The sequence below is a fragment of the Coregonus clupeaformis genome, unplaced genomic scaffold, assembly GCF_020615455.1.
Source record: "Coregonus clupeaformis isolate EN_2021a unplaced genomic scaffold, ASM2061545v1 scaf0059, whole genome shotgun sequence".
NCBI lineage: Eukaryota > Metazoa > Chordata > Actinopteri > Salmoniformes > Salmonidae > Coregonus > Coregonus clupeaformis.
Window position 1 is genome coordinate 616972 of NW_025533514.1, and position 24084 is coordinate 641055.

Below are 24084 nucleotides of genomic sequence, written 5' to 3' on the forward strand. Positions count from 1 at the left end.
ATTTTGGAACGTTGCAGAAATAAATGAATAGTGTTTCTTTATTCTACATGTCAGAGGCATGTTGTTCTACACTGAACTAAAATATAAACGCAACATGTAAAGTGCTGGTCCCATGTTTCATGAGCTGAAGTAAAATATATTCCATAAATGTTCCATACGCACAAAATGTTTATTTCTCTCAAATGTTGTAGCACAAATTTGTTTACATCCCTGTTAGTGAGTATTTCTCCTTTGCCAAGATAATCCATCCACCTGACAGGTGTGGCATATCAAGAAGCTGATTAAACAGCATGATCATTACCAGCAGGCCTCACAATCAGCTTATTCGCCTGCGGGATCATCTGAGACCAGCCACCCGGACAGCTGATGAAGCTGAGGAGTATTTCTGTCTATAATAAAGGCCTTTTGTGGGGAAAAACTCATTCTGATTGGCTGGGCCTGGCTCCCCAGTGGGTGGGCCTGGCTCCCAATTGGGTGGGCCCATGCCCTCCCAGGCCCACCCATGGCTGCGCCCCTGCCCAGTCATGGCAAATTCATAGATTAGGGCCTAATGAATTTATTTAAATTGACTAATTTCCTTATATGAAGTGTAACCCTTCAAAGTCTTTGAAATTGTTGCGTGTTGCTTTTATATTTTTGTCTGAACGTTAAAAAAGACGTTGCGTCCTGCTGAACGTGCTGAGGTAGCCCCGCCCTCTTGTTGACAATCAGATGTTACAGTGACATTCTGGAATCCTTCTAGAATCCTTCTCAGAACCTTTCTTCGACGTTGTTCTTTGGGTGGGAGGGACTGGCTGCAAAATAACATGTCTGTGTAATCTCAGTGGATTCGTCTGGAATGGCACCCTATTCCCTATGTAGTGCACTACTTTAGACCAGAGAATGGCACCCTATTCCCTATATAGTGCACTACTTTAGACCAGAGAATGGCACCCTATTCCCTATATAGTGCACTACTTTAGACCAGAGAATGGCACCTATTCCTAGATAGTGCACTACTTTAGACCAGAGAATGGCACCCTATTCCCTAGATAGTGCACTACTTTAGACCAGAGAATGGCACCCTATTCCCTAGATAGTGCACTACTTTAGACCAGAGAATGGCCCCCTATTCCCTATATAGTGCACTACTTTAGACCAGAGAATGGCACCCTATTCCCTATATAGTGCACTACTTTAGACCAGAGAATGGCACCCTATTCCCTATATAGTGCACTACTTTAGACCAGAGAATGGCACCCTATTCCCTATATAGTGCACTACGTTTGAGCAGAGCCCTACGGGCCCTGAATAGGATGCCATTTGGATGCAGACTTAGAACGACTGACTGAGTGTTTGGTAGGAAAGAGAAATAGTCATCTAATTTGATACAAAGATAAATCTTTATTTTTCTATCGAAGCAGAGAGCGAAACACAGTGTTACTGATCCTGAAACAAACAGCTCTAAGATTAATCAATTAAATGAATTATGAATCGAGTAGTAGAACAACTGAAAACAATTAATGTTTGTAGATAAATATCCTTAAACTCCCCAACTGTTGTTCAGTGTAAAACAGTTATGATTTCTACATGAAATGACTGCTTCCCAAATGACACCCTATACTCTATATAGTGCACTACTTTAGACCAGAGAATGGCACCCTATACTCTATATAGTGCACTACTTTAAACCAGAGAATGGCACCCTATACTCTATATAGTGCACTACTTTAGACCAGGACCATTTGGAACTCAACCCAGATTATTGATTATATTGATAATAGATTTGATATTATTATAGTCAGAAATACGTCTGCCTGTGTTTCTCTTTTATCCTCCTGGAATATCCCCCTCTTTTATTTAGTTTAGTGTTTCATTGTTCCTAAAGCTTCATATATTGCACTTTATGTCTGACAGAGAGAGAGACAGACGGGGGGGAGAGAGAGAGAGACAGAGAGAGACGGGGAGAGAGAGAGACAGCGAGAGACGGGGGGAGAGAGAGAGACGGGGAGAGAGAGAGACAGACAAAGAGGGGAGAGAGAGAGGGCGACAGACGGGGGAGAGAGAGCGACGGACGGACGGGGGAGAGAGAGAGAGGGAGACGGACGGGGGAGAGAGAGAGAGGGAGACAGACGGGGGAGAGAGAGACAGACAGACAGACGGGTGAGAGAGAGACAGACAGACAGACGGGGGAGCGAGAGAGAGGGAGACAGACGGGGGAGTGAGAGCATGGAGAGGGGCTCAGGATGCATTCTCCCCTCCCTCAAAGTACGCACTTGTTCACTCCCCTCCAGGATTCTGAAAGTATTGGAGTGGTCTAAGCATGGGTTGGAAATAGTTTCAAATGAAAGGAGCTGGAAAGTTTCCCCCGTATTTCTTACATGAATCTATCCCCTTTAAATCCATGAGGGGGAGTGAACAAGTACACACTTGTAGGGGGAAGAAGTGCTGAGAATTGGGACACATCCCTAGGGTCACTCATAAAGGGAGAGGATCGTCCAACGTCAAGGCTCTCTGCAATCTGATTGGCCGAGAGTTAGTTACAACCCCGCCCTGGTGTTTGTAACCATGGTAACGACATGGTTGATGTTTGGTGGCAGTTTCTACGGCGATGGATCCAGAGTTAGTAGTATGGGTGTTTTCACACACACACACACACAGAGGATCTGTGTAGATAATATATGCCCCATTTGTGAAGGCGTGGGGATTTCTGCTTGTCTATAACATGATGTTGCACAGGTTCAAGGTTAGACAGGCGATACGTTTCAATAAATGTTCAAGGTTTTTTCACACTTCTCTCTTTTTAATGAATAAATCCCTAGCCAGACTTTACAGGATCATGTGGAAGAAGGAAAGGCCAATCTATAAGAGCCTGGTTTCTGTATGGATTCATAACAGCACATTTCTTTTGAAAGCTGTTTTAGTCCAGGACTGTGCTTGATCTGTGTCTGAGAAACCAGTTCACAGTATTAATATGAAGGCTCTTAATCTGTGTCTTTGAAACCAGTCCACAGTATTAATATGAAGGCTCTTAATCTGTGTCTTTGAAACCAGTCCACAGTATTAATATGAAGGCTCTTAATCTGTGTCTGATAAACCAGTCCACAGTATTAATATGAAGGCTCTTAATCTGTGTCTGATAAACCAGTCCACAGTATTAATATGAAGGCTCTTAATCTGTGTCTGATAAACCAGTCCACAGTATTAATATGAAGGCTCTTAATCTGTCTGATAAACCAGTCCACAGTATTAATATGAAGGCTCTTAATCTGTCTGATAAACCAGTCCACAGTATTAATATGAAGGCTCTTAATCTGTCTGATAAACCAGTCCACAGTATTAATATGAAGGTTCTTAATCTGTGTCTGATAAACCAGTCCACAGTATTAATATGAAGGCTCTTAATCTGTGTCTGATAAACCAGTCCACAGTATTAATATGAAGGCTCTTAATCTGTCTGATAAACCAGTCCACAGTATTAATATGAAGGCTCTTAATCTGTCTGATAAACCAGTCCACAGTATTAATATGAAGGCTCTTAATCTGTGTCTGATAAACCAGTCCACAGTATTAATATGAAGGCTCTTAATCTGTGTCTGATAAACCAGTCCACAGTATTAATATGAAGGCTCTTAATCTGTGTCTGATAAACCAGTCCACAGTATTAATATGAAGGCTTTAATCTGTGTCTGATAAACCAGTCCACAGTATTAATATGAAGGCCTCTAATCTGTGTCTGATAAACCAGTCCACAGTATTAATATGAAGGCTCTTAATCTGTGTCTGATAAACCAGTCCACAGTATTAATATGAAGGCTCTTAATCTGTGTCTGATAAACCAGTCCACAGTATTAATATGAAGGCTCTTAATCTGTCTGATAAACCAGTCCACAGTATTAATATGAAGGCTCTTAATCTGTGTCTGATAAACCAGTCCACAGTATTAATATGAAGGCTCTTAATCTGTGTCTGATAAACCAGTCCACAGTATTAATATGAAGGCTCTTAATCTGTGTCTTTGAAACCAGTCCACAGTATTAATATGAAGGCTCTTAATCTGTGTCTGATAAACCAGTCCACAGTATTAATATGAAGGCCTTAATCTGTGTCTGATAAACCAGTCCACAGTATTAATATGAAGGCTCTTAATCTGTGTCTTTGAAACCAGTCCACAGTATTAATATGAAGGCTCTTAATCTGTGTCTGATAAACCAGTCCACAGTATTAATATGAAGGCTCTTAATCTGTGTCTGAGAAACCAGTCCACAGTATTAATATGAAGGCTCTTAATCTGTGTCTGATAAACCAGTCCACAGTATTAATATGAAGGCTATTTTGCTTAATTGTATAATTTAGTCTCTATACTACAGTGTTCTCCAACCCTGTTCCTGGAGAGCTACCCTCCTGTAGGTTAACTCCAACCCCAGTTGTAACTAAACTGATGAACCAGGTAATTATGAACCTTGGTGTGCTAGGTTAGAGTTGGAGTTAACCTACAGGAGGGTAGCTCTCCAGGAACAGGGTTGGAGTTCAAACCTACAGGAGGGTATCTCTCCAGGAACAGGGTTGGAGTGAAAACCTACAGGAGGGTCGTTCTCCAGGAACAGGGTTGGAGTTAAAACCTACAGGAGGGTAGCTCTCCAGGAACAGGGTTGGAGTGAAAACCTACAGGAGGGTCGTTCTCCAGGAACAGGGTTGGAGTTAAAACCTACAGGAGGGTAGCTCTCCAGGAACAGGGTTGGAGTTAAAACCTACAGGAGGGTAGCTCTCCAGGAACAGGGTTGGAGTGAAAACCTACAGGAGGGTCGTTCTCCAGGAACAGGGTTGGAGTTAAAACCTACAGGAGGATAGCTCTCCAGGAACAGGGTTGGAGTTAAAACCTACAGGAGGGTCGTTCTCCAGGAACAGGGAAGAAGAGATCTCAGTGACTTTGAAAGAGGGGTCTCAGAGGACCATAGGGGTTTAAAGTGTGTGTGTGTCTCAAGTCAACAGATCTTAACCCAATTGAACACTTATGGGAGATTCTGAAGCAGCCTGAGACAGCGTTTTCCACCACCAACAACAAAACACCAAATGGTGGAATTTCTTGTAGAACAATGGTGTCGCTTCCCTCCAATAGAGTTCCAGACACTTGTAGAATCTATGCCAAGGCTCATTGAAGCTGTTCAGGCAGCTCGTTGTGGCCCAACGCCCTGTTAAGACACTATGTTGATGTTTCCTTTTATGTAGGCAGTTACCTTTATGTAGCCTTTATTTCATTATTCACTGACTAACACATTACTGTGTGTGCTTGTGTGTGTACGGTGTGTGTACGGTGTGTGTACGGTGTGTGTACGGTGTGTGTACGGTGTGTGTATGGTGTGTGTACGGTGTGTGTACGGTGTGTGTGCTTGTGTGCTTTCCTTAGTGTGTGTGTGTGTGTGTGCTTTCCTTAGTGTGTGTGTGTGTGTGTGTGTGTGTGTGTGTGTGTGTGGGGGGTGTGTGTGTGTGGGGGGTGTTTGGGGGTGTGGGGGTGTGTGTGTGTGGGGGTTTGATGGTTGTAACGTTCGTCTTCCTTGAGAGCTGTTTAACCAACATGTTTAAGTCTCAGGTGCTCAAATAAAGGAACAAGACACACTGTTAAAATAATTAATAGTAAAACATTCTAAACTGTTGGGAAGTCAAATATTAAAATGAATGATTAAATTCAAACATTTGTTGTTCAGGACAGAAAGACTGGATGTTCTCCGTAGGCCTGCTGACCTCGTGAAAGGGTAGGAGGAGCTGAGAGAGTGAGTTAGCATGTTTCTACACAGTGGGGGAAAAAAGTATTTAGTCAGCCACCAATTGTGCAAGTTCTCCCACTTAAAAAGATGAGAGAGGCCTGTAATTTTCATCATAGGTACACGTCAACTATGACAGACAAATTGAGATTTTTCTTCTCCAGAAAATCACATTGTAGGATTTTTAATGAATTTATTTGCAAATTATGGTGGAAAATAAGTATTTGGTCACCTACAAACAAGCAAGATTTCTGGCTCTCACAGACCTGTAACAACTTATTTAAGAGGCTCCTCTGTCCTCCACTCGTTACCTGTATTAATGGCACCTGTTTGAACTTGTTATCAGTATAAAAGACACCTGTCCACAACCTCAAACAGTCACACTCCAAACTCCACTATGGCCAAGACCAAAGAGCTGTCAAAAAACACCAGAAACAAAATTGTAGACCTGCACCAGGCTGGGAAGACTGAATCTGCAATAGGTAAGCAGCTTGGTTTGAAGAAATCAACTGTGGGAGCAATTATTAGAAATGGAAGACATACAAGACCACTGATAATCTCCCTCGATCTGGGGCTCCATGCAAGATCTCACCCCGTGGGGTCAAAATGATCACAAGAACGGTGAGCAAAAATCCCAGAACCACACGGGGGACCTAGTGAATGACCTGCAGAGAGCTGGGACCAAAGTAACAAAGCCTACCATCAGTAACACACTACGCGCCAGGGACTCAAATCCTGCAGTGCCAGACGTGTCCCCCTGCTTAAGCCAGTACATGTCCAGGCCGTCTGAAGTTTGCTAGAGTGCATTTGGATGATCCAGAAGAGGATTGGGAAAATGTCATATGGTCAGATGAAACCAAAATAGAACTTTTTGGTAAAAACTCAACTCGTTGTGTTTGGAGGACAAAGAATGCTGAGTTGCATCCAAAGAACACCATACCTACTGTGAAGCATGGGGGGTGGAAACATCATGCTTTGGGGGCTGTTTTTTCTGCAAAGGGACCAGGACGACTGATCCGTGTAAAGGAAAGAATGAATGGGGCCATGTATCGTGAGTGAAAACCTCCCTTCCATCAGCAAGGGCATTGAAGATGAAACGTGGCTGGGTCTTTCAGCATGACAATGATCTCAAACACACCGCGCAACGAAGGAGGGCTTGGAAGAAGCATTTCAAGTCTGGAGTGGCCTAGCCAGTCTCAGATCTCAACCCCCATAGAAAATCCTTGGAGGGAGTTGAAAGTGTGTTGCCCAGTGACAGCCCCAAAACATCACTGCTCTAGAGGAGATCTGCATGGAGGAATGGGCCAAAATACCAGCAACAGTGTGTGAAAACCAAGAAGACTTACAGAAAACGTTTGACCTGTGTCATTGCTAACAAAGGGTATATAACAAAGTATTGAGAAACTTTTGTTATTGACCAAATACTTATTTTCCACCATAATTTGCAAATAAATTCATTAAAAATCCTACAATGTGATTTTCTGGAGAAAAAAATTCTCATTTTGTCTGTCATAGTTGACGTGTACCTATGATGAAAATTACAGGCCTCTCTCATCTTTTTAAATGGGAGAACTTGCACAATTGGTGGCTGACTAAATACTTTTTTTCCCCACTGTACTTGGACTTGTAGTGTCAGCGTTTGTTGCTGGCATGTCATACCTAAGTTTGCTAATCTTGCCAATGAAAAAATCATTAAAGTACTTGGCAATATCAGTGGGTTTTGTGATGAATGAGCCATCTGATTCAATGAATGATGGAGGCGAGTTTATTTCCCAAAATTTCTTTTAAGGTGCTCCAAAGCTTTTTACTGTCATTCTTAATGTCATTTATCTTTGTTTCATAGTGTAGTTTATTTTTATTTTTATTTATTCACATGATTTCTTAATTTTCAGTACGTTTGCCGGTATGGCTTGTTTGCCATACCTTTTGCCTCATCCCTGTCAACTATACCATTTTTCAATTCCTCATCAATCCAAGGGGATTTAACAGTTTTTACAGTCATTTTCTTAATGGGTGCATGCTTATTAGTAACTGGGATAAGCAATTTTCATTTTCAGCGTCTGGTTGATCCTCATTACACACCACAGACCAGCAAATATTATTTACATCAACAACATAGGAATCACTACAAAACGTATTGTATGACCTCTTATACACTATATTAGGCCCAGCCTTTGGAACTTTGGTTTTCCTAGATATGGCTACTATATTGTGATCACTACATCCGATGGATCTGGATACTGCTTTAAAGCACATTTCTGCAGCATTAGTAAAGATATGATCAATACATGTGGATGATTCCATTTCTGTGCTGTTTGTAACTACCCTGGTAGGTTGACTGATAACTCGAACCAGGTTGCAGGCACTGGTTACAGTTTTAAGCTTTTTCTTGAGTGGGCAGCCTGATGAAAGCCAGTCAATATTTAAATCACCCAGAAAATATACTTCTCTGTTGATATCACATACATTATCAAGCATTTCACACATGTTATCCAGATACTGACTGTTAGCACTTGGTGGTCTACAGCAGCTTCCCACCAGAATGGGCTTTAGGTGAGGCAGATGAACATGTAGCCATATTACTTCAACAGTATTTAACATGAGATCCTCTCTAAGCTTTACAGGAATGTGGTTCTGAATATAAACAGCAACACCTCCACCATTGGCATTTCTGTATTTTCTGTAGATGTTATAACCATGTATTGCTACCACTGTATCATCAAAGGTAATATCTAAGTGAGTTTCAGAGATAGTCAAAATATGAATGTCATCTGTTACTAGCAAGTTATGGATTTCATGAACCTGTTTCTTAGGCTACATATGTTAATGAGGGCTTTTTATTGCACTTTTCTGGGATGTTTGATTGTTTTTATTGCTTTACTGGGAAGCTTATCAGAAGTGGACATTACAATGTTATTTATATTGGAGCTAATAGTGCAGGGTGAGCTGCACACAGTGAACTTCCTACTAGGGCACACCTCCTCAGTGCTAACTGTATAACTCTGGTTCATAGGCTCATGATTACTGCATACAATAGCTGTAGGATCAACAGAGGTATTCAGGGCAATTAGGGGGACATAAATTAGGTTACTTACATTGTGTCTGCCAACGCCCCTGGGATAATGTACATTTGATGCAGCATTATGACGACTCATTGTCACAATGGTAGGGATTAACTGAGCTGGTCTTGTTTCATTGATAAGTCATTGTTTCAACGCAGCCTTGAAATGCGTGGACAGAGTCCAGGAGCCAAGATGATTTGGATGGACTCCGTCATTCCTGTAGAGTATCCTCTGTTTCCAGAAGGTGTCAAAGTTATCTGTAAAAGTGATTCCAACAGAGCTACCGTAAACTTTTAGCCAGATGTGTAACGCCAGTAGCCTGCTGAATCTCTCACACCCGCGGCCCAATGATGGTACTGGACCTGAAATGATTGGCAGTTTTTTGGTGTCTTTTAACGCTAAAATCAGTTCTTCAAAATCAATTTTCAGATGTTTTCCGAGCTCGCCCTCCTGATGTCGCTTGACCCCACATGGACTATGACAGCGTCAGCTCCCGGCATCAGTCGTAGGACAGTCGGAAGCAGCCTTCAAATCAAATCAAATCAAATCAAATTTTATTGGTCACATGCGCCGAATACAACAAGTGCAGACATTACAGTGAAATGCTTACTTACAGCCCTTAACCAACAGTGCGTTTATTTTAAACAAAAAAAGTAAGAATAAAACAACAACAAAAAAAAAAAAAAAAAAAAAAAAAGTGTTGAGAAAAACAAAGAGCAGAAGTAAAATAAAGTGACAGTAGGAGGCTATATATACAGGGGGGGTAACGGTGCAGAGTCAATGTGCGCGGGGGCACCGGCTAGTTGAGGTAGTTGAGGTAATATGTACATGTGGGTAGAGTTAAAGTGACTATGCATAAATACTTAACAGAGTAGCAGCAGCGTAAAGGATGGGGGTGGGGGGGGCAGTGCAAATAGTCCGGGTAGCCATGATTAGCTGTTCAGGAGTCTTATGGCTTGTGGGTAGAAGCTGTTGAGAAGTCTTTGGGACCTAGACTTGGCACTCCGGTACCGCTTGCCGTGCGGTAGCAGAGAGAACAGTCTATGACTAGGGTGGCTGGAGTCTTTGACAATTTTGAGGGCCTTCCTCTGACACCGCCTGGTATAGAGGTCTTGGATGGCAGGGAGCTTTGCCCCAGTGATGTACTGGGCCGTACGCACTACCCTCTGTAGTGCCTTGCGGTCAGAGGCCAAGCAGTTGCCATACCAGGCGGTGATGCAACCAGTCAGGATGTCTCGATGGTGCAGCTGTAGAATTTTTTGAGGATCTGAGGACCCATGCCAAATCTTTTTAGTCTCCTGAGGGGGAATAGGCTTTGTCGTGCCCTCTTCACGACTGTCTTGGTGTGCTTGGACCATGATAGTTCGTTGGTGATGTGGACACCAAGGAACTTGAAGCTCTCAACCTGTTCCACTACAGCCCCGTCGATGAGAATGGGGCGTGCTCAGTCCTCTTTTTTTTCCTGTAGTCCACAATCATCTCCTTTGTCTTGGTCACGTTGAGGGAGAGGTTGTCCTGGCACCACACGGCCAGATCTCTGACCTCCTCCCATAGGCTGTCTCATCGTTGTCGGTGATCAGGCCTACCACTGTTGTGTCGTCGGCAAACTTAATGATGGTGTTGGAGTCGTGCCTGGCCATGCAGTCATGGGTGAACAGAGAGTACAGGGGGGGACTGAGCACGCACCCTGAGGGCCCCGTGTTGAGGATCAGTGTGGCAGATGTGTTGTTACCTACCCTTACCACCTGGGGGCGGCCCCGTCAGGAAGTCCAGGATCCAGTTGCAGAGGGAGGTGTTTAGTCCCAGGATCCTTAGCTTAGTGATGAGCTTAGAGGGCACTATGGTGTTGAATGCTGAGCTGTAGTCAATGAATAGCATTCTCACGTAGGTGTTCCTCTTGTCCAGGTGGGAAAGGGCAGTGTGGAGTGCGATAGAGATTGCATCATCTGTGGATCTGTTGGGGCGGTATGCAAATTGGAGTGGGTCTAGGGTTTCTGGGATTATGCTGTTGATGTGAGCCATGACCAGTCTTTCAAAGCACTTCATGGCTACAGACGTCAGTGCCACGGGTCGGTAGTCATTTAGGCAGGTTATCTTAGAGTTCTTGGGCACGGGGACTATGGTGGTCTGCTTGAAACATGTTGGTATTACAGACTCGGTCAGGGACATGTTGAAAATGTCAGTGAAGACACTTGCCAGTTGGTCAGCACATGCTCGGAGTACACGCCCTGGTAATCCGTCTGGCCCAGCGGCCTTGTGAATGTTGACTTGCTTAAAAGTCTTACTCACATCGGCTACGGAGAGCGTGATCACATAGTCGTCCGGAACAGCTGGTGCTCATGCATGCTTCAGTGTTGCTTGCCTCGAGCGAGCATAGAAGTGGTTTAGCTCGTCTGGTAGGCTTGTGTCACTGGGCAGCTCGCGGCTGTGCTTCCCTTTGTAGTCTGTAATAGTTTTCAAGCCCTGCCACATCCGACGAGCGTCAGAGCCAGTGTAGTATGATTCAATCTTAGACCTGTATTGACTCTTTGCCTGTTTGATGGTTCGGTCGGAGGTCATAGCGGATTTCTTATAAGCTTCCGGGTTAGAGTCCCGTTCCTTGAAAGCGGCAGCTCTACCCTTTAGCTCAGTGCGGATGTTGCCTGTAATCCATGGCTTCTGGTTGGGGTATGTACGTACGGTCACTGTGGGGACGACATCATCGATGCACTTATTGATGAAGCCAGTGACTGATGTGGTGTACTCCTCAATGCTGTCTGAAGAATCCCGGAACATGTTCCAGTCTGTGCTAGCAAAACAGTCCTGTAGCTTGGCATCTGCGTCATCTGACCACTTTTTTATTAACCGAATCACTGGTGCTTCCTGCTTCAGTTTTTGCTTATAAGCAGGAATCAGGAGGATAGAGTTATGGTCAGATTTGCCAAATGGAGGGCGAGGGAGAGCTTTGTATGCGTCTCTGTGTGTGGAGTAAAGGTGGTCTAGAGTTTTTTTCCCTCTGGTTGCACATTTGACATGCTGGTAGAAATTAGGTAGAACGGATTTAAGTTTCCCTGCATTAAAGTCCCGGCCACTAGGAGCGCTGCATCTGGATGAGCGTTTTCCTGTTGATTAATGGCCTTGTACAACTCATTCAGTGCAATCTTAATGCCAGCATTGGTTTGTGGTGGTAAATAGACAGCTATGAAAAATATAGCTGAAAACTCTCTTGGTAAATAGTGTGGTCTACAGCTTATCATAAGATACTCTACCTCAGGCGAGCAAAACCTCGAGACTTCCTTAGTATTTGATTTTGTACTGTACTTGTAATGTCCTGTCCTCGTGCTCCTGGGCAGCAGCCTTGTGATGTCCTGTCCTCGTGCTCCTGGGTAGCAGCCTGGTGATGTCCTCGTGCTCCTGGGTAGCAGCCTGGTGATGTCCTGTCCTCGTGCTCCTGGGTAGCAGCCTGGTGATGTCATGTCCTCGTGCTCCTGGGCAGCAGCCTGGTGATGTCCTGTCCTCGTGCTCCTGGGTAGCAGCCTGGTGATGTCCTCGTGCTCCTGGGTAGCAGCCTGGTGATGTCCTGTCCTCGTGCTCCTGGGTAGCAGCCTGGTGATGTCCTGTCCTCGTGCTCCTGGGTAGCAGCCTTGTGATGTCCTGTCCTCGTGCTCCTGGGCAGCCTGGTGATGTCCTGTCCTCGTGCTCCTGGGTAGCAGCCTGGTGATGTCCTGTCCTCGTGCTCCTGGGTAGCAGCCTGGTGATGTCCTCGTGCTCCTGGGTAGCAGCCTGGTGATGTCCTCGTGCTCCTGGGTAGCAGCCTGGTGATGTCCTCCTGCTCCTGGGTAGCAGCCTGGTGATGTCCTCGTGCTCCTGGGTAGCAGCCTGGTGATGTCCTGTCCTCGTGCTCCTGGGCAGCAGCCTGGTGATGTCCTCGTGCTCCTGGGTAGCAGCCTGGTGATGTCCTCGTGCTCCTGGGTAGCAGCCTGGTGATGTCCTCGTGCTCCTGGGTAGCAGCCTGGTGATGTCCTGTCCTCGTGCTCCTGGGCAGCAGCCTGGTGATGTCCTCGTGCTCCTGGGTAGCAGCCTGGTGATGTCCTGTCCTCGTGCTCCTGGGTAGCAGCCTGGTGATGTCCTGTCCTCGTGCTCCTGGGCAGCAGCCTGGTGATGTCCTCGTGCTCCTGGGTAGCAGCCTGGTGATGTCCTGTCCTCGTGCTCCTGGGTAGCAGCCTGGTGATGTCCTGTCCTCGTGCTCCTGGGTAGCAGCCTGGTGTTGTCCTGTCCTCGTGCTCCTGGGTAGCAGCCTGGTGTTGTCCTGTCCTCGTGCTCCTGGGTAGCAGCCTGGTGATGTCCTGTCCTCGTGCTCCTGGGCAGCAGCCTGGTGATGTCCTGTCCTCGTGCTCCTGGGTAGCAGCCTGGTGATGTCCTGTCCTCGTACTCCTGGGCAGCAGCCTGGTGATGTCCTCGTGCTCCTGGGCAGCAGCCTGGTGATGTCCTTGTGCTCCTGGGTAGCAGCCTGGTGATGTCCTGTCCTCGTACTCCTGGGCAGCAGCCTGGTGATGTCCTCGTGCTCCTGGGTAGCAGCCTGGTGATGTCCTCGTGCTCCTGGGTAGCAGCCTGGTGATGTCCTGTCCTCGTGCTCCTGGGCAGCAGCCTGGTGATGTCCTGTCCTCGTGCTCCTGGGTAGCAGCCTGGTGATGTCCTGTCCTCGTGCTCCTGGGTAGCAGCCTGGTGATGTCCTCGTGCTCCTGGGCAGCAGCCTGGTGATGTCCTGTCCTCGTGCTCCTGGGTAGCAGCCTGGTGATGTCCTGTCCCTCGTGCTCCTGGGTAGCAGCCTGTGATGTCCTGTCCTCGTGCTCCTGGGTAGCAGCCTTGTGATGTCCTGTCCTCGTGCTCCTGGGTAGCAGCCTGGTGATGTCCTGTCCTCGTGCTCCTGGGTAGCAGCCTGGTGATGTCCTGTCCTCGTGCTCCTGGGTAGCAGCCTGGTGATGTCCTGTCCTCGTGCTCCTGGGTAGCAGCCTGGTGATGTCCTGTCCTCGTGCTCCTGGGTAGCAGCCTGGTGATGTCCTGTCCTCGTGCTCCTGGGTAGCAGCCTTGTGATGTCCTGTCCTCGTGCTCCTGGGTAGCAGCCTTGTGATGTCCTGTCCTCGTGCTCCTGGGTAGCAGCCTGGTGATGTCCTGTCCTCGTGCTCCTGGGTAGCAGCCTGGTGATGTCCTGTCCTCGTGCTCCTGGGTAGCAGCCTTGTGATGTCCTCGTGCTCCTGGGCAGCAGCCTGGTGATGTCCTGTCCTCGTGCTCCTGGGCAGCAGCCTGGTGATGTCCTGTCCTCGTGCTCCTGGGTAGCAGCCTGGTGATGTCCTGTCCTCGTGCTCCTGGGTAGCAGCCGGGTGATGTCCTGTCCTCGTGCTCCTGGGTAGCAGCCTGGTGTTGTCCTGTCCTCGTGCTCCTGGGTAGCAGCCTGGTGTTGTCCTGTCCTCGTGCTCCTGGGTAGCAGCCTGGTGCTGTCCTCGTGCTCCTGGGTAGCAGCCTGGTGCTGTCCTCGTGCTCCTGGGCAGCAGCCTGGTGATGTCCTCGTGCTCCTGGGTAGCAGCCTGGTGATGTCCTGTCCTCGTGCTCCTGGGTAGCAGCCTGGTGCTGTCCTCGTGCTCCTGGGTAGCAGCCTGGTGATGTCCTCGTGCTCCTGGGTAGCAGCCTGGTGATGTCCTGTCCTCGTGCTCCTGGGTAGCAGCCTGGTGATGTCCTCGTGCTCCTGGGCAGCAGCCTGGTGATGTCCTGTCCTCGTGCTCCTGGGTAGCAGCCTGGTGATGTCCTGTCCTCGTGCTCCTGGGTAGCAGCCTGGTGATGTCCTGTCCTCGTGCTCCTGGGTAGCAGCCTGGTGCTGTCCTCGTGCTCCTGGGTAGCAGCCTGGTGATGTCCTCGTGCTCCTGGGTAGCAGCCTGGTGATGTCCTGTCCTCGTGCTCCTGGGTAGCAGCCTGGTGATGTCCTCGTGCTCCTGGGCAGCAGCCTGGTGATGTCCTGTCCTCGTGCTCCTGGGTAGCAGCCTGGTGATGTCCTGTCCTCGTGCTCCTGGGCAGCAGCCTGGTGATGTCCTCGTGCTCCTGGGTAGCAGCCTGGTGATGTCCTGTCTTCGTGCTCCTGGGTAGCAGCCTGGTGATGTCCTGTCCTCGTGCTCCTGGGCAGCAGCCTTGTGATGTCCTTGTGCTCCTGGGTAGCAGCCTGGTGATGTCCTCGTGCTCCTGGGCAGCCTTGTGATGTCCTCGTGCTCCTGGGCAGCCTGGTGATGTCCTCGTGCTCCTGGGCAGCCTGGTGATGTCCTGTCCTCGTGCTCCTGGGTAGCAGCCTTGTGATGTCCTGTCCTCGTGCTCCTGGGCAGCAGCCTGGTGATGTCCTCGTGCTCCTGGGCAGCAGCCTGGTGATGTCCTCGTGCTCCTGGGTAGCAGCCTGGTGCTGTCCTCGTGCTCCTGGGTAGCAGCCTTGTGATGTCCTGTCCTCGTGCTCCTGGGCAGCAGCCTGGTGATGTCCTCGTGCTCCTGGGTAGCAGCCTGGTGATGTCCTGTCCTCGTGCTCCTGGGCAGCAGCCTGGTGATGTCCTGTCCTCGTGCTCCTGGGTAGCAGCCTGGTGATGTCCTCGTGCTCCTGGGTAGCAGCCTGGTGATGTCCTGTCCTCGTGCTCCTGGGTAGCAGCCTGGTGCTGTCCTGTCCTCGTGCTCCTGGGTAGCAGCCTGGTGATGTCCTGTCCTCGTGCTCCTGGGTAGCAGCCTGGTGATGTCCTCGTGCTCCTGGGTAGCAGCCTGGTGATGTCCTCGTGCTCCTGGGTAGCAGCCTGGTGCTGTCCTGTCCTCGTGCTCCTGGGTAGCAGCCTGGTGCTGTCCTGTCCTCGTGCTCCTGGGTAGCAGCCTGGTGATGTCCTGTCCTCGTGCTCCTGGGTAGCAGCCTGGTGATGTCCTCGTGCTCCTGGGTAGCAGCCTGGTGATGTCCTCGTGCTCCTGGGTAGCAGCCTGGTGATGTCCTGTCCTCGTGCTCCTGGGTAGCAGCCTGGTGATGTCCTCGTGCTCCTGGGTAGCAGCCTGGTGATGTCCTCGTGCTCCTGGGTAGCAGCCTGGTGATGTCCTGTCCTCGTGCTCCTGGGTAGCAGCCTGGTGATGTCCTGTCCTCGTGCTCCTGGGTAGCAGCCTGGTGATGTCCTCGTGCTCCTGGGTAGCAGCCTGGTGATGTCCTGTCCTCGTGCTCCTGGGTAGCAGCCTGGTGATGTCCCTCGTGCTCCTGGGTAGCAGCCTGGTGATGTCCTGTCCTCGTGCTCCTGGGCAGCAGCCTGGTGATGTCATGTCCTCGTGCTCCTGGGCAGCAGCCTGGTGATGTCCTGTCCTCGTGCTCCTGGGTAGCAGCCTGGTGATGTCCTGTCCTCGTGCTCCTGGGTAGCAGCCTGGTGATGTCCTCGTGCTCCTGGGTAGCAGCCTGGTGATGTCCTCGTGCTCCTGGGTAGCAGCCTGGTGATGTCCTGTCCTCGTGCTCCTGGGTAGCAGCCTGGTGATGTCCTGTCCTCGTGCTCCTGGGCAGCAGCCTGGTGATGTCCTCGTGCTCCTGGGCAGCAGCCTGGTGATGTCCTCGTGCTCCTGGGTAGCAGCCTGGTGATGTCCTGTCCTTGTGCTCCTGGGTAGCAGCCTGGTGATGTCCTCGTGCTCCTGGGTAGCAGCCTGGTGATGTCCTGTCCTCGTGCTCCTGGGTAGCAGCCTTGTGATGTCCTGTCCTCGTGCTCCTGGGTAGCAGCCTGGTGTTGTCCTGTCCTCGTGCTCCTGGGTAGCAGCCTGGTGATGTCCTCGTGCTCCTGGGTAGCAGCCTGGTGATGTCCTGTCCTCGTGCTCCTGGGTAGCAGCCTTGTGTTGTCCACGTGCTCCTGGGCATCAGCCTTGTGATGTCCTCATGCTCCTGGGTAGCAGCCTTGTGATGTCCTCGTGCTCCTGGGCAGCCTGGTGATGTCCTGTCCTCGTGCTCCTGGGTAGCAGCCTGGTGATGTCCTGTCCTCGTGCTCCTGGGTAGCAGCCTGGTGATGTCCTCGTGCTCCTGGGTAGCAGCCTGGTGATGTCCTCGTGCTCCTGGGTAGCAGCCTGGTGATGTCCTCGTGCTCCTGGGTAGCAGCCTGGTGATGTCCTGTCCTCGTGCTCCTGGGTAGCAGCCTGGTGTTGTCCTGTCCTCGTGCTCCTGGGTAGCAGCCTGGTGATGTCCTGTCCTCGTGCTCCTGGGTAGCAGCCTTGTGATGTCCTGTCCTCGTGCTCCTGGGTAGCAGCCTGGTGATGTCCTGTCCTCGTGCTCCTGGGTAGCAGCCTGGTGATGTCCTCGTGCTCCTGGGTAGCAGCCTGGTGATGTCCTCATGCTCCTGGGTAGCAGCCTGGTGATGTCCTGTCCTCGTGCTCCTGGGTAGCAGCCTGGTGATGTCCTGTCCTCGTGCTCCTGGGTAGTAGCCTTGTGATGTCCTGTCCTCGTGCTCCTGGGTAGCAGCCTGGTGATGTCCTGTCCTCGTGCTCCTGGGCAGCAGCCTGGTGATGTCCTGTCCTCGTGCTCCTGGGTAGCAGCCTGGTGCTGTCCTGTCCTCGTGCTCCTGGGCAGCAGCCTGGTGATGTCCTGTCCTCGTGCTCCTGGGTAGCAGCCTGGTGATGTCCTGTCCTCGTGCTCCTGGGTAGCAGCCTGGTGATGTCCTGTCCTCGTGCTCCTGGGTAGCAGCCTGGTGATGTCCTCGTGCTCCTGGGCAGCAGCCTTGTGATGTCCTGTCCTCGTGCTCCTGGGTAGCAGCCTGGTGATGTCCTGTCCTCGTGCTCCTGGGTAGCAGCCTGGTGATGTCCTCGTGCTCCTGGGTAGCAGCCTGGTGATGTCCTGTCCTCGTGCTCCTGGGTAGCAGCCTGGTGATGTCCTCGTGCTCCTGGGTAGCAGCCTGGTGATGTCCTGTCCTCGTGCTCCTGGTTAGCAGCCTGGTGATGTCCTCGTGCTCCTGGGAAGCAGCCTGGTGATGTCCTCGTGCTCCTGGGCAGCAGCCTGGTGATGTCCTGTCCTCGTGCTCCTGGGCAGCAGCCTGGTGATGTCCTCGTGCTCCTGGGTAGCAGCCTTGTGATGTCCTGTCCTCGTGCTCCTGGGCAGCAGCCTGGTGATGTCCTCGTGCTCCTGGGTAGCAGCCTTGTGATGTCCTCGTGCTCCTGGGTAGCAGCCTGGTGATGTCCTGTCCTCGTGCTCCTGGGAAGCAGCCTTGTGATGTCCTGTCCTCGTGGTCCACAGGGTTTTTGGGAACCGAGATGTTTCTCACCATAGAGCTGCCGATGATGACAGCTGGTGATGTTGAATGGGCCGGTCTCTCAGGCAGCCTCACGGGCCGGTCTCTCAGGCAGCCTCACGGGCCGGTCTCCCAGGCAGCCTCACGGGCCGGTCTCTCAGGCAGCCTCACGGTCTGATGGGGGTGGGAGCTCTGAAGATCTGAACCCGAGGTAGAAGCCACCGGAGAGGGAGACAGAACAGAGGACAAAGACGCAGGTACCTCCCGATCCGATCTTGAATCGGAAGGAAGAAGGCGCCGGAACCTCTGGATCCAGGGCGGCAAAGCCATTTCTGGTCTGTGTCAGGTCCGGGCATAACATCTCCAAGGAGACCCCCATTGCCAGAGGACGTCTTTCTTCGACTTCCATGGTGAGTGACCTATCTCCATGGCTGGTTGGTTGGGTCGAGAACAGCTCAGTTCTCCAGGGAAGGGGAAGACCCCTTCGGGGATGGATCCCTGCTGAGTACTGGCCAGTCGGCTGTGGAGAGCCGACAAGGCGGTGACACTTCCACCAGACCAGAGCAGCGTCCGGCTACTGGGGTGGAAGAAAAATAAAAAGTAGGCGGGCGTGGATTCCCCAGTAGCTTGTGTAGGTTCGCTACTTGCTTGCTAAGAGTAGCACCTTCGCCCCTGTAGTCCTCCGCAAGTAAGCATTTTCTACATTGAAAGTCAATGCGGTCCACATTGCAAAGTAAACATAGCTCCTGCAGCGCTGGAAATGTTCAATAGCGACCTCCATCTGAGACCGCCGAGCCAGGTAGGCTAGGTGGGATTCCATGTCTCTCCTCCAAAGCAGGATCTGTCAGGATCCCAGGACAGAGCCAGCTAGGCTAACTGAATCCCAGGACAGAGCCAGCTAGGCTAACTGAATCCCAGGACAGAGCCAGCTAGGCTAACTGAATCCCGGGACAGAGCCAGCTAGGCTAACTGAATCCCAGGACAGAGCCAGCTAGGCTAACTGAATCCCAGGACAGAGCCAGCTAGGCTAACTGAATCCCAGGACAGAGCCAGCTAGGCTAACTGAATCCCAGGACAGAGCCAGCTAGGCTAACTGAATCCCAGGACAGAGCCAGCTAGGCTAACTGAATCCCAGGACAGACAGCAGCTAGGCTGTATATAAAAACAAAATCTACAAGGAAACACTGTCAGCTTTACAAAAACAATAAACCGATACCCTGATATGTATCAAATTACATTTTAATACCGTTGTAATTAGACAATTATTTTGTCTGCTCTGAGTTTCCGATATGGTTCTGCTTAAGGACCATTGAAGACATTCTTCTGTTATTTAATATGCTGTTTTATTTTTGGCAAAAAATTTAATATAGAATAGAATATATTCTATTTGTTTTTTTGGTTGTTTTACCAGTTATGAACATATTGTTCAATGTAAAAAAATAAATAAAGCCCAGTGGTTATTCTGTGACTTTAGCTAATGCGTTGTTGTTTTTGCCGTGGAATTGTTTCAGTATCAAGTTTAGTTTCGGTATCGAGTATCGTTTTGGTATCGAGTATCGTTTTGGTATCATGATACTAAACCTAGGTATCGAAGTCAAAAATCCATCTATCTATCGTGACAACACTAATAGCAGGGATGATCACAGCGTTGTACACATTCAACTTGTGGTAATGTCTTGATCCTCAAAGACCTTGTTTCTGAGTTTGCCAAAGGCAGCACTAGCTCGAGCAATATGATGTTGGATTTCATAATCGATTAGGATATTGGTGGAGAGGTGAGTACCTAGGTATGGGAAACTTGGAAAGTGTTCAAGTATTGCATTGTTGGCAGTGGTCTTGCCAGGTGTTCTCCCATCCTGCTGTATGCTTCTGTGAATATGTTTTTAACGATGGCCTGGAGGTCAGGTTCTGAGCAGGCACTGACTTGGGCATGTGAATATGTTAACGATGGCCTGGAGGTCGGGTTCTGAGCAGGCACTGACTTGGGCATCATCTGCATACTGAGATTCTACAACAGAAGTGGTTGTGTTTCTAGACTTGGCTCGGAAACGGTTGATATTGAAAATGTTCCCATCTGTCCTGTAGGTGATGAAACTGATCTGTGTGTGCTTATAAACATGAAAAATTATGATGATCTGTTTTCTCCTCTCCTCTCCTCTCCTCTCCTCTCCTCTCCTCTCCTCTCCTCTCCTCTCCTCTCCTCTCCTCTCCTCTCCTCTCCTCTCCTCTCCTCTCCTCTCCTCTCCTCTCCCAGATCTTCTCAGGCCTGTTGGTGAACCTGCCCAGTATTGTAGAGTGGCTAGCCTGGTTCCAGTACCTCAGCATCCCTCGGTACGGACTAACAGCTCTGCAGATTAATGAGTTTTTAGGCCTCCAGTTCTGTGGAGACAAGCCCCTCAACGGCACCCTGCCCCCTGGTATGACGTAAGTGAAAATGTCTCACTATACTTTTAATTAGCCATTTAGGTCAGGAGAGCTCTTTTACAGGGGAGATCTGGCTCTCTGTGATATTATCCTTACAGTATGTGACTCAGGTTCAAGTTTTGATTCTGTGATATTGAAGTGTTTGTTTCTGAGGTAGGAACCTTTCTCTCCTGTGTCCAGGTGCACGGGGGAAGACTTTCTGAAGAACCAGGGGATTGACTACACCACCTGGGGGCTGTGGCAGAATCACGTTGCCCTGGCGATCATGACCATGATCTTCCTGGCAATCGCGTACCTCAAACTACGTTTTATCAAGAAGTTCACATAGAGGTCAGAGGTTAAGCCAAATGTACGCCTTCCCCTTCCGTGCCGTCCTCTGATGATGATGCGATATCCAACGTCCACTTCTGTCCGCATGGACTCTGAAATCTCTGCAGGACACTTTTCAGGGGAAATGCACAGATGCGGATGGGAGCGGACGTTCGATTGAAGCGGAAGGTGAAATTAGGCATTAGAGAAAATCATCATCATCAATCATCGTCACATTCCAAATTAATTCTTTCAATGTTTATTATCTAAAAGACACTTCCATTTACCTACAGATGGTTTATACCACGATGTAGTTGATTATCGTGAGTCATTCACGTTTTATGACCTGTTCACTTTTTATTAATGCAACACAATTCACGTGTATTGATACCAAATATATTGATGATTTGGTGCTCTGTAAACACTTATGCAGTAGTCCTGGGTGAATCCCAAATGGCACCCTGTTCCCTAGAGTGCACTACTTTTGACCAGAGCCCAAAGGACTCATTATAAATGGACCACTTGGAACTCAGCCCTAGATTTTGTTTATAAAAAACGTTTTTGAACTATTTTTAAGTCTTACACACTTACAAATGGTTTACTCCTAGTATCAAATCAAATCACATTTGTATTTGTCACATGCGCCGAATACAACAGGTGTAGACATTACAGTGAAATGCTGACTGACCTTAACCAACAATGCAGTTTTAAGAAGAAAAAAGTGTTAAGTAAAAAATAGATTTAAAAAAATTCGATTTAAAAAATAAGAAAAATATCAAATAATTAAATTCATTAATTCAGGAGTCTTATGGATTGGGGGTAGAAGCTGTTGAGGAGCCTTTTGGTCCCAGACTTGGCGCTCCGGTACCGCTTGCCGTGCGGTAGCAGAGAGAACAGTCTATGACTAGGGTGGCTGGAGTCTTTGGCAGTTTTTAGGGCCTTACTCTGACACCGCCTGGTATAGAGGTCCTGGATGGCAGGGAGCTTGGCCCCAGTGATGTACTGGGCCATACGCAGTACCCTCTGTAGTGCCTTGCGGTCGGAGGCAGAGCAGTTATCATACCAGGCGGTGATGCAACCAGTCAGGATGCTCTCGATGGTGCAGCTGTATAACTTTTTGAGGATCTGAGGACCCATGCCAAATATTTTCAGTCTCCTGAAGGGGAATAGGCTTTGTCGTGCCCTCTTCACGGCTGTCTTGGTGTGTTTGGACCATGATAGTTTGTTGGTGATGTGGACCTGCTCCACTACAGCCCCGTCGATGAGATTGGGGGCGCGCTCATCCTCCTTTTCCTGTAGTCCACAATCATCTCCTTTGTCTTGATCACGTTGAGGGAGAGGTTGTTATCCTGGCACCACACGGCCAGGTCTCTGACCTCCTCTCTATAGGCTGTCTCATCGTTGTCGGTGATCAGGCCTACCACTGTTGTGTCGTCGGCAAACTTAATGATGATGTTGGAGTCGCGCCTGGCCACGCAGCCATGGTTGAACAGGGAGTGCAGGACGGGACTGAGCATGCACCCCTGAGGGGCCCCCGTGTTGAGACAGGAGGGGACTGAGCATGCGCCCCTGAGGGGGCCCCGTGTTGAGACAGGACGGGACTGAGCATGCGCCCCTGAGGGGTCCCCGTGTTGAGACAGGACGGGACTGAGCATGCGCCCCTGAGGGGTCCCCGTGTTGAGACAGGACGGGACTGAGCACGCACCCCTGAGGGGTCCCCGTGTTGAGACAGGAGGGGACTGAGCACGCACCCCTGAGGGGCCCCCGTGTTGAGACAGGAGGGGACTGAGCACGCACCCCTGAGGGGCCCCCGTGTTGAGACAGGAGGGGACTGAGCATGCGACCCTGAGGGGTCCCCGTGTTGAGACAGGAGGGGACTGAGCATGCGACCCTGAGGGGGCCCCGTGTTGAGACAGGAGGGGACTGAGCACGCACCCCTGAGGGGTCCCCGTGTTGAGACAGGAGGGGACTGAGCACGCACCCCTGAGGGGTCCCCGTGTTGAGACAGGAGGGGACTGAGCATGCACCCCTGAGGGGGCCCCGTGTTGAGGATCAGCGTGGAGGAAGCCCGTAGAACGGCAGCCATCTCCTCCAGCGCCATTATGGTTTATGTACTGAATTATGTCGACTATTAAAACATAACAATACAAAAAAAGAAATAAACTTTATATCAACTTTTTTCTAGTTCCTCATCTGTGTAACTTTTGGTATCAACACACACATCCTCCCTCAGATGACAGAACGAGGAACTGGTGTGGGATGAAAGCAGACACTGGCAAAGGCATGTGTCCATGGCAACACAGTGTAAACATATCAGGGTGTGTGTGTGTGTGTTTGGAAACCCTCGGGTAGGTTGGCTAATCAGTGTGATGAGAGATTGCATGGAGGACAGTAGACATTTAAGACCCACGATTAACAGCTGGCACACGCACACGCATTACGTAACGCATGAGGCTTGGTCATTATACTAAAGTGGCTAATGTTGTGTACTTTAAGTGTCTCCTCCTCCAGGTTGTGGTTCCATGTTGCAACAATCTAGAATCCTCTCTGAAACACCTGAAACAAAAAACACCTTAGACACAGTTAAGACACACTTACAACAGACCTGAGACAGGGGTAGACAGACCTGAGACAGGGGTAGACAGACCTGAGAAAGAGGTAGACAGACCTGAGACACACCTGAGACAGGTAGACAGACCTGAGACAGACCTGAGACAGGTAGACAGACCTGAGACAGAGGTAGACAGACCTGAGACAGGTAGACAGACCTGAGACAGGTAGACAGACCTGAGAAAGAGGTAGACAGACCTGAGAAAGAGGTAGACAGACCTGAGAAAGAGGTAGACAGACCTGAGACAGACCTGAGACAGGGGTAGACAGACCTGAGAAAGAGGTAGACAGACCTGAGACAGAGGTAGACAGACCTGAGAAAGAGGTAGACAGACCTGAGAAAGAGGTAGACAGACCTGAGACAGAGGTAGACAGACCTGAGACAGAGGTAGACAGACCTGAGAAAGAGGTAGACAGACCTGAGAAAGAGGTAGACAGACCTGAGACAGACCTGAGACAGGGGTAGACAGACCTGAGACGGGTAGACAGACCTGAGAAAGGGGTAGACAGACCTGAGAAAGAGGTAGACAGACCTGAGAAAGAGGTAGACAGACCTGAGACAGGGGTAGACAGACCTGAGACAGGGGTAGACAGACCTGAGACAGGGGTAGACAGACCTGAGACAGGGGTAGACAGACCTGAGAAAGAGGTAGACAGACCTGAGAAAGAGGTAGACAGACCTGAGAAAGAGGTAGACAGACCTGA

The 24084-nt window shown here is 49.6% G+C and overlaps 1 protein-coding gene across 1 annotated transcript; it reads left to right on the forward strand.

Moving 5' to 3' along the window:
• Positions 1-18058: 18058 nt before the first annotated feature.
• Positions 18059-20896, forward strand: LOC123483273 (broad substrate specificity ATP-binding cassette transporter ABCG2-like). The gene is made up of 3 exons (XM_045212880.1): positions 18059-18208; positions 20291-20460; positions 20641-20896. Exons 1-3 carry the CDS (start codon positions 18059-18061, stop codon positions 20786-20788), a joined length of 468 nt encoding a protein of 155 aa, XP_045068815.1. The 3' UTR covers positions 20789-20896.
• Positions 20897-24084: the final 3188 nt, after the last annotated feature.